Source organism: Taudactylus pleione, unplaced genomic scaffold (genome assembly GCF_031769625.1).
Source record: "Taudactylus pleione unplaced genomic scaffold, aTauple2 ptg001691l, whole genome shotgun sequence".
Lineage (NCBI taxonomy): Eukaryota > Metazoa > Chordata > Amphibia > Anura > Myobatrachidae > Taudactylus > Taudactylus pleione.
Genome location: NW_028286088.1, coordinates 236,209 through 247,503, shown reverse-complemented (window position 1 = coordinate 247,503; position 11,295 = coordinate 236,209). Strand labels below are relative to the sequence as shown.

The following is an 11,295-nucleotide window of genomic DNA, read 5'->3' as shown; positions in this document are numbered from 1 at the left end:
AGCATCCCCACACAGCGTTATCCTCCTCCCTCCCCCCATCCACACAGCGTTATCCTCCTCCCTCCCCCCATCCACACAGCGTTATCCTCCTCCCTCCCCCCATCCCCACACAGCGTTATCCTCCTCCCTCCCCCCCATCCACACAGCGTTATCCTCCTCCCTCCCCCCATCCCCACACAGCGTTATCCTCCTCCCTCCCCCCATCCCCACACAGCGTTATCCTCCTCCCTCCCCCCATCCCCACACAGCGTTATCCTCCTCCCTCCCCCCATCCCCACACAGCGTTATCCTCCTCCCTCCCCCCATCCCCACACAGCGTTATCCTCCTCCCTCCCCCCATCCACACAGCGTTATCCTCCTCCCTCCCAGCATCCCCAAACAGCGTTATCCTCCTCCCTCCCCCCATCCCCACACAGCGTTATCCTCCTCCCTCCCCCCATCCCCACACAGCGTTATCCTCCTCCCTCCCCCCATCCCCACACAGCGTTATCCTCCTCCCTCCCTCCGTCCCCACACAGCGTTATCCTCCTCCCTCCCCCGTCCCCACACAGCGTTATCCTCCTCCCTCCCCCCGTCCCCACACAGTGTTATCCTCCTCCCTCCCCCCATCCCCACACAGCGTTATCCTCCTCCCTCCCCCATCCCCACACAGCGTTATCCTCCTCCCTCCCCCCATCCCCACACAGCGTTATCCTCCTCCCTCCCCCACACAGCGTTATCCTCCTCCCTCCCCCCATCCACACAGCGTTATCCTCCTCCCTCCCCCCATCCCCACACAGTGTTATCCTCCTCCCTCCGCCTCCCCACACAGCGTTATCCTCCTCCCTCCCCCCATCCCCACACAGCGTTATCCTCCTCCCTCCCCCCATCCCCACACAGTGTTATCCTCCTCCATCCCCCATCCCCACACAGTGTTATCCTCCTCCCTCCCCCATCCCCACACAGCGTTATCCTCCTCCCTCCCCCCATCCCCACACAGCGTTATCCTCCTCCCTCCCCCCATCCCCACACAGCGTTATCCTCCTCCCTCCCCCCATCCCCACACAGCGTTATCCTCCTCCCTCCCCCCATCCCCACACAGCGTTATCCTCCTCCCTCCCCCCATCCCCACACAGCGTTATCCTCCTCCCTCCCCCCATCCACACAGCGTTATCCTCCTCCCTCCCCCCATCCACACAGCGTTATCCTCCTCCCTCCCCCCATCCCCACACAGCGTTATCCTCCTCCCTCCCCCCATCCCCACACAGTGTTATCCTCCTCCCTCCCCCCATCCCCACACAGTGTTATCCTCCTCCCTCCCCCCATCCCCACACAGTGTTATCCTCCTCCCTCCCCACACAGTGTTATCCTCCTCCCTCCCCCCATCCCCACACAGTGTTATCCTCCTCCCTCCCCCCATCCCCACACAGTGTTATCCTCCTCCCTCCCCCCATCCCCACACAGTGTTATCCTCCTCCCTCCCCCCATCCCCACACAGCGTTATCCTCCTCCCTCCCCCCATCCACACAGCGTTATCCTCCTCCCTCCCCCCATCCACACAGCGTTATCCTCCTCCCTCCCCCCATCCCCACACAGCGTTATCCTCCTCCCTCCCCCCATCCCCACACAGTGTTATCCTCCTCCCTCCCCCCATCCCCACACAGTGTTATCCTCCTCCCTCCCCCCATCCCCACACAGTGTTATCCTCCTCCCTCCCCCCATCCCCACACAGTGTTATCCTCCTCCCTCCCCCCATCCCCACACAGTGTTATCCTCCTCCCTCCCCCCATCCCCACACAGCGTTATCCTCCTCCCTCCCCCCATCCACACAGCGTTATCCTCCTCCCTCCCCCCATCCACACAGCGTTATCCTCCTCCCTCCCCCCATCCCCACACAGCGTTATCCTCCTCCCTCCCCCCATCCCCACAGTGTTATCCTCCTCCCTCCCCCCATCCACACAGCGTTATCCTCCTCCCTCCCCCCATCCCCACACAGCGTTATCCTCCTCCCTCCCCCCATCCCCACAGTGTTATCCTCCTCCCTCCCCCCATCCACACAGCGTTATCCTCCTCCCTCCCCCCATCCCCACACAGCGTTATCCTCCTCCCTCCCCCCATCCCCACAGTGTTATCCTCCTCCCTCCCCCCATCCACACAGCGTTATCCTCCTCCCTCCCCCCATCCCCACACAGCGTTATCCTCCTCCCTCCCCCCATCCCCACAGTGTTATCCTCCTCCCTCCCCCCATCCACACAGCGTTATCCTCCTCCCTCCCCCCATCCCCACACAGCGTTCTCTCCGGTCTCATACAGAAATGTCCGCACAACGTTTGCTAACAGTTTTGGATGCTGTCACCATGGTAACACCCACCGGAAGAAGAACAGGTTCCCGGAAGCGGAAGTGATCACAAGAGGGAAGAAAGAAATCGCCAGAGCAACGTGAGAGAGCGAGAGGAGGATGTGAGTGGCCGGGTTACCCCTATATCTCATTATATACCCTCACCCCTTCCCCTATATACCCCTATATCTCATTATATACCCTCACCCCTTCCCCTATATACCCCTATATCTCATTATATACCCTCACCCCTTCCCCTATATACCCCTATATCTCATTATATACCCTCACCCCTTCCCCTATATACCCCTATATCTCATTATATACCCTCACCCCTTCCCCTATATACCCCCTTATCATTATATACTCTCACCCCTTCCCCTATATACCCCCTTATCATTATATACTCTCACCCCTTCCCCTATATACCCCCTTATCATTATATACCCTCACCCCTTCCCCTATATACCCCCTTAACATTATATACCCTCACCTCTTCCCCTATATACCCCTATATCTCATTATATACCCTCACCCCTTCCCCTATATACCCCCTTATCATTATATACCCTCACCCCTTCCCCTATATACCCCCTTATCATTATATACTCTCACCCCTTCCCCTATATACCCCCTTATCATTATATACTCTCACCCCTTCCCCTATATACCCCCTTATCATTATATACCCTCACCCCTTCCCCTATATACCCCCTTATCATTATATACCCTCACCTCTTCCCCTATATACCCCTATATCTCATTATATACCCTCACCCCTTCCCCTATATACCCCCTTATCATTATATACCCTCACCCCTTCCCCTATATACCCCTATATCTCATTATATACCCTCACCCCTTCCCCTATATACCCCCTTATCATTATATACCCTCACCCCTTCCCCTATATACCCCCTTATCATTATATACTCTCACCCCTTCCCCTATATACCCCCTTATCATTATATACTCTCACCCCTTCCCCTATATACCCCCTTATCATTATATACCCTCACCCCTTCCCCTATATACCCCTATATCTCATTATATACCCTCACCCCTTCCCCTATATACCCCCTTATCATTATATACTCTCACCCCTTCCCCTATATACCCCCTTATCATTATATACCCTCACCCCTTCCCCTATATACCCCTATATCTCATTATATACCCTCACCCCTTCCCCTATATACCCCCTTATCATTATATACCCTCACCCCTTCCCCTATATACCCCCTTATCATTATATACTCCCACCCCTTCCCCTATATACCCCCTTATCATTATATACCCTCACCCCTTCCCCTATATACCCCCTTATCATTATATACCCTCACCCCTTCCCCTATATACCCCCTTATCATTATATACTCTCACCCCTTCCCCTATATACCCCCTTCTCATTATATACCCTCACCCCTTCCCCTATATACCCCTATATCTCATTATATACCCTCACCCCTTCCCCTATATACCCCCTTATCATTATATACCCTCACCCCTTCCCCTATATACCCCCTTATCATTATATACTCTCACCCTTCCCCTATATACCCCTGTATCATTATATACCCTCACCCCTTCCCCTATATACCCCCTTATCATTATATACCCTCACCCCTTCCCCTATATACCCCCTTATCATTATATACCCTCACCCCTTCCCCTATATACCCCCTTATCATTATATACTCTCACCCTTCCCCTATATACCCCCTTATCATATACCCTCACCCCTTCCCCTATATACCCCCTTATCATTATATACCCTCACCCCTTCCCCTATATACCCCCTTATCATTATATACTCTCACCCTTCCCCTATATACCCCTGTATCATTATATACCCTCACCCCTTCCCCTATATACCCCCTTATCATTATATACCCTCACCCTTCCCCTATATACCCCCGTATCTCATTATATACCCTCACCCCTTTCCCTATATACCCCCTTATCATTATATACCCTCACCCTTCCCCTATATACCCCCGTATCATTATATACCCACACCCTTCCCCTATATACCCCCGTATCTCATTATATACCCCCACCCTTCCCCTATATACCCCCGTATCTCATTATATACCCCCACCCTTCCCCTATATACCCCCGTATCTCATTATATACCCTCACCCTTCCCCTATATACCCCCGTATCTCATTATATACCCTCACCCTTCCCCTATATACCCCCGTATCTCATATACCCTCACCCTTCCCCTATATACCCCTGTATCTCATTATATACCCCCACCCTTCCCCTATATACCCCCATATCATTATATACCCTCACCCCTTCCCCTATATACCCCCTTATCATTATATACCCTCACCCTTCCCCTATATATCCCCGTATCTCATTATATACCCCCCACCCTTCCCCTATATACCCCCGTATCTCATTATATACCCCCACCCTTCCCCTATATACCCCCGTATCTCATTATATACCCTCACCCCTTCCCCTATATACCCCCTTATCATTATATACCCTCACCCTTCCCCTATATACCCCCGTATCTCATTATATACCCCCACCCTTCCCCTATATACCCCCGTATCTCATTATATACCCCCACCCTTCACCTATATACCCCCATATCTCATTATATACCCCCACCCTTCCCCTATATACCCCCGTATCTCATATATACCCTCACCCCTTCCCCTATATACCCCCGTATCTCATATATACCCTCACCCCTTCCCCTATATACCCCCGTATCTCATTATATACCCTCACCCCTTCCCCTATATACCCCCGTATCTCATATACCCCCACCCTTCCCCTATATACCCCCGTATCTCATTATATACCCCCACCCTTCCCCTATATACCCCCGTATCTCATATATACCCTCACCCCTTCCCCTATATACCCCCGTATCTCATATATACCCTCACCCCTTCCCCTATATACCCCCGTATCTCATATACCCTCACCCCTTCCCCTATAAACCCCCGTATCTCATTATATACCCTCACCCCTTCCCCTATATACCCCCTTATCATTATATACCCTCACCCTTCCCCTATATACCCCCGTATCTCATTATATACGCTCACCCTTCCCCTATATACCCCCGTATCTCATATACCCCCACCCTTCCCCTATATACCCCCGTATCTCATATACCCTCACCCCTTCCCCTATATATCCCTGTATCTCATTATATACCCCTGTATCTCATTATATACCCCCACCCTTCCCCTATATACCCCCGTATCTCATTATATACCCTCACCCTTCCCCTATATACCCCGTATCTCATTATATACCCCCACCCTTCCCCTATATACCCCCGTATCTCATATACCCTCACCCCTTCCCCTATATATCCCTGTATCTCATTATATACCCCTGTATCTCATTATATACCCCCACCCTTCCCCTATATACCCCGTATCTCATTATATCCCCTCCCCCTATATACCCCCGTATCATTATATACCCTCACCATTCCCCTATATACCCCCGTATCTCATTATATACCCTCACCCCTTCCCCTATATACCCCCGTATCTCATTATATACCCTCACCCCTTCCCCTATATACCTCCGTATCTCATTATATACCCCCACCCTTCCCCTATATACCCCCGTATCTCATTATATACCCTCACCCCTTCCCCTATATATCCCTGTATCTCATTATATACCCCTGTATCATTATATACCCCCACCCTTTCCCTATATACCCCTGTATCTCATATACCCTCACCCTTCCCCTATATACCCCCGTATCTCATATACCCTCACCCTTCCCCTATATCTCATTATATTCCCCTGTATCTCATATACCCCACCCCTTCCCCTATATACCGCTGTATCTCATTATATACCCTCACCCCTTCCCCTATATATCTCTGTATCTCATTATATACCCTCACCCCTTCCCCTATATACCCCTGTATATCATTATATATCCTCACCCCTTCCCCTATATACCCCCGTATCTCATTATATACCCTCACCCCTTCCCCTGTATCTCATTATATACCCTAGTATGTTTTTCCTCTATTTCATTTGATATATACCTTCCGTATCAGTATATATATGTATATCGTACCTGTTCTGCATTCATCACTTAATATATACCTTCACCCCTCTCCCCTATGTATACAAGTATATGTACCCTCCCCATATGTAAATATATTGTACCCCATGCATCACTTATTAAATTCCCTCCCCATACGTATATATACGATAGTATGTGTGTGGTGTTATATATATATATATATATATATATATATATATATATATACACACAATCACAGATGGTCTGGCACTCCCAATATCCCATAAATATTATATCTGCTGCCGGTGCCCTCACGAATTCTTAGGATACAGATAGCCAAGGTGCGGCATAATCTCAATGGATAAACGATACGTGACACACAATTAGTCATTAGACTAATTGTGTGTCACGTATCGTTTATCCATTGAGATTATGCCGCGAGTGCCGCACCTTGGCTATCTGTATATGTGTATATATATATATATATATATATATATACACACACGCGCGCGCGTCTATGTCTCAACCCTTTTCCCCGTGTGTGTATGTATGTATATATATATATATATATATATATATATATATATATATATATATATATATATATATATTCTAAATTGCACCCACTCTACATGCGTCACTTATATAACTAAACATGGGGAGGGTATATAATATATATATATATATATATATATATATATATATATCCATCCAACACACACCTCTCACCTTCCCCTTGCATGGTTTATTATATAACCCCCTCCCCATGTGTGTGTATTTAACTATATCTCACCCCTTGTCCCTTTGTACAAATTAATATGCCGTCACCCTCTCCCCCGGTATACATGTATCTATATCTAATTCCTCTCCTTATATACACAATTATATAGCATTAATCCTATATTTATCTCACCCCTTCCCCATGTATACACAATTATATATCAGCCCTCCCCTCTATATATACTATTAGGTGGCATCACCCTCCCTATAGATAGAAATATATATCTATCATCCGTCCACCTAAATGAGCTAAGGGCCTTATTCCGGTTGGATCACATGGTTGTGTTCGCACGCAGCCGGCCATTTTTGTGCTCTGCGCATGCCTGAACCGGCCTCTGCAATTGGGCAACGATCGCAGTGAGCCCACAGTCTAATCGCATAGTGATTAAGAAGTGACTGTTAAGGGGTGGAGAGCGGGTGTGGTCGGCGGAACACAGGCGTGTCTGTGTGTTTGAACCCCGTTACTCGGGCGTGCATAATTAATCCTCTGCGATTGTATGCGCTGGCAGAGGTCTGCTGCTTCCTTCCTACCTGTCTGTTCCATCTGTGTCACACCTGTCTGTTCCATCTGTGTCACACCTATCTGTCTGTCTGTTCCATCTGTGTCACACCTATCTGTCTGTCTGTCCCATCTGTGTCACACCTGTCTGTCTGTCTGTCCCATCTGTGTCACACCTGTCTGTCTGTCTGTCCCATCTGTGTCACACCTGTCTGTCTGTCCCACCTGTGTCACACCTATCTGTCTGTCTGTCCCATCTGTGTCACACCTGTCTGTCTGTCTGTCCCATCTGTGTCACACCTATCTGTCTGTCTGTCCCATCTGTGTCACACCTGTCTGTTCCATCTGTGTCACACCTATCTGTCTGTCTGTTCCATCTGTGTCACACCTATCTGTCTGTCTGTTCCATCTGTGTCACACCTATCTGTCTGTCTGTCCCATCTGTGTCACACCTGTCTGTCTGTCTGTCCCATCTGTGTCACACCTGTCTGTCTGTCCCACCTGTGTCACACCTATCTGTCTGTCTGTCCCATCTGTGTCACACCTGTCTGTTTGTCCCTCCCCTTTAGAATGTAAGCTCTTGTGAGCAGGGCCCTCTACCCTCGTTCTTCTCCATTCTCTACTTTCATCTACTTCTTACCCCCCACCAGGGCACCTAACACTTGGTTGCTTTGCTCTGTTGCTTATCTGGGTGTTATGGTTGCTAATGTAGCATTGTATATTATCCATGTCCTGGTCCTGTACTGTAAGTCACTGGTCACCTATTTGTTTATGTACTTTCTAAGGCGCTGCGGAACACTTGCGGCGCCATATAAATAAATGATGATGATAATAGATGGCGACAGGAAGTTTAGCAGTTTGGGAGGTAGGGTCAGGTCAACTACAACTGTGCGAATGGTTCCGATGTTTTCGCAGACTTGCGGATGCGTGTCATGGGAAGTGGGCGGCTTTATACAGTAATGGGTGTCTTGGTATAGTGTTGCCGTGAGATTGCATTCATTAGCATATTTTCACAGCTAGCGGAGCGTGCAAACGCAGTCGTGCAATCCAACCTAAGGCCCTAAGAACAAAGCTTATCAGATATGCACACCAACACGCTCATAAAATAAATATAGTGCATTCTTATTAAGGTACAAGGAGAAGTGCTACACACTCGGTTCAGCGTACAATGGAAAACAGCCCAGATCAAGTCCCAATGCCTATTATCGTGGCGTTACCTAGACTCCCTCAGGAGCACACGTGTCCACATAACATACAATCACCGGCGGCTTTTACATGTAACTGTTCAGTTGTTGACCCTTCTAATGAATAGTGGCAAATGCACGAACACCTACATTAATAACCTGCTCCCTGCAGCCATTGTTCCCGTCAGAGGTGTTGTACCAATGTGGCGGGGGATGGGTAGATCTTAGCGGCATGATAAGAGATTGCGGCTTCTCCTCTACTATCATTTTATAATGGCAGCTGACACCATACTATGTCGCTCCAGTCCCTGTCCTGTCCCTTAGATATGGGACTCCGTAGTATCGTCAGGTGCTGTACTCTGCATATTCATTGTAGTCTTCTATCCCCAGGAGTCTCCTAAACAAACCCAAGAGCGAGATGACGGCAGAAGAGCTGCAGAAGCGGGAGGAGGAGGAGTTTAACACGGGGCCATTGTCTGTGCTCACACAGTCCGTCAAGAACAACACCCAGGTCCTCATCAACTGCCGGAATAACAAGAAGCTGCTGGGGCGGGTGAAGGCGTTTGACAGGTGAGCGGCGCTCTGTCACGGCCTGGTGTGGTCACGTTACGTATTATAGTCTTATTGCAAACCCCCATCTCACTCGCTGTCACCCCCAGGCACTGCAATATGGTCCTAGAAAATGTCAAGGAGATGTGGACGGAGGTTCCCAAAAGTGGGAAAGGGAAGAAGAAGTCCAAGCCGGTGAACAAGGACAGATACATCTCCAAGATGTTCCTCCGAGGAGACAGCGTCATCGTGGTGCTCAGGAACCCACTGCTGGCTGGAAAGTGATGTCGTGCGGTTATTGGGAGCACTGGTTACGTCGCGAATGTCCCATCCATGTGGAGGCATCTTGTATGTGGGATGGGTGTGTCTCCACATGCCTGGGATCTGTTGGGTCCCATGTAACGTGTTTGTCTTTTGTTTTTATTTTGTAATAAACAGGAGTGATTAGACATGTGCTGCATTCTGACTTATGAGATGGCGACTTACACAGCTCTAACTCTTCCATCAGGATTTGTGCTGAGCATATAATAACGTTCTGTAGCCATATGCCTGGGAATCCTTACCCTCCCTCCCTAGTGCCTAAACCTAACCTCCCCCAAGTGCCACTCCCTCCCCCTAACCCGCTACTTACCTGCGGGATGCTGGTGGTCGGGATTATGATCGCATCCCATATACCCTGTATAATAACATTTTCTCTGTACATGGTTACTGTATGAGACTGTACCTTACACAGTTAGGACTCATACGGAGTGTATAATAGCGTATAGTAACCATATACCCTGTATAATATTTCCTCTGTATATGGTTACTGTATGAGACGCTGCGTTACATAGTTAGGACTCCTACAGAGCGTATAATAGCGTACAGTAATCATATACCCTGTATAATAACATTTCCTCTGTATATGGTTACTGTATGAGACGCTGCGTTACATAGTTAGGACTCCTACAGAGCGTATAATAGCGTACAGTAATCATATACCCTGTATAATAACATTTCCTCTGTATATAGTTACTGTATGAGACGCTGCGTTACATAGTTAGGACTCCTACAGAGCGTATAATAGCGTACAGTAATCGTATACCCTGTATAACAACATTTCCTCTGTATATGGTTACTGTATGAGATGCTCTGTTACATAGTTAGGACTCATACAGAGTGTATAATAGCGTACAGTAACCATATACCCTGTATAATATTTCCTCTGTACATGGTTACTGTATGAGACGCTGTGTTACATAGTTAGGACTCATACAGAGCGTATAATAGCGTACAGTAACCATATACCCTGTATAATATTTCCTCTGTATATGGTTACTGTATGAGATGCTCTGTTACATAGTTAGGACTCATTCAGAGTGTATAATAGCGTACAGTAACCATATACCCTGTATAATAATATTTCCTCTGTATATGGTTACTGTATGAGATGCTCTGTTACATAGTTAGGACTCATACAGAGCGTATAATAGTGTACAGTAATCATATACCCTGTATAATAACATTTCCTCTGTATATGGTTACTGTATGAGATGCTCTGTTACATAGTTAGGACTCATACAGAGCGTATAATAGTGTACAGTAATCATATACCCTGTATAATAACATTTCCTCTGTATATGGTTACTGTATGAGATGCTCTGTTACATAGTTAGGACTCATACAGAGCGTATAATAGCGTACAGTAATCATATACCCTGTATAATAACATTTCCTCTGTATATGGTTACTGTATGAGATGCTGCGTTACATAGTTAGGACTCCTACAGAGCGTATAATAGCGTACAGTAATCATATACCCTGTATAATAACATTTCCTCTGTATATGGTTACTGTATGAGACGCTGCGTTACATAGTTAGGACTCCTACAGAGCGTATAATAGCGTACAGTAATCATATACCCTGTATAATAACATTTCCTCTGTATATAGTTACTGTA

The 11,295-nt window shown here is 47.9% G+C and overlaps 1 protein-coding gene across 1 annotated transcript; it reads left to right on the top strand.

The window, feature by feature from the left end:
* Positions 1 to 2,331: 2,331 nt before the first annotated feature.
* SNRPD2 (small nuclear ribonucleoprotein D2 polypeptide) lies at positions 2,332 to 9,804 on the top strand. The gene is made up of 3 exons (XM_088464567.1): positions 2,332 to 2,438; positions 9,197 to 9,376; positions 9,466 to 9,804. Coding segments are annotated over exons 1-3 (357 nt in total). The 5' UTR covers positions 2,332 to 2,436; the 3' UTR covers positions 9,641 to 9,804.
* Positions 9,805 to 11,295: the final 1,491 nt, after the last annotated feature.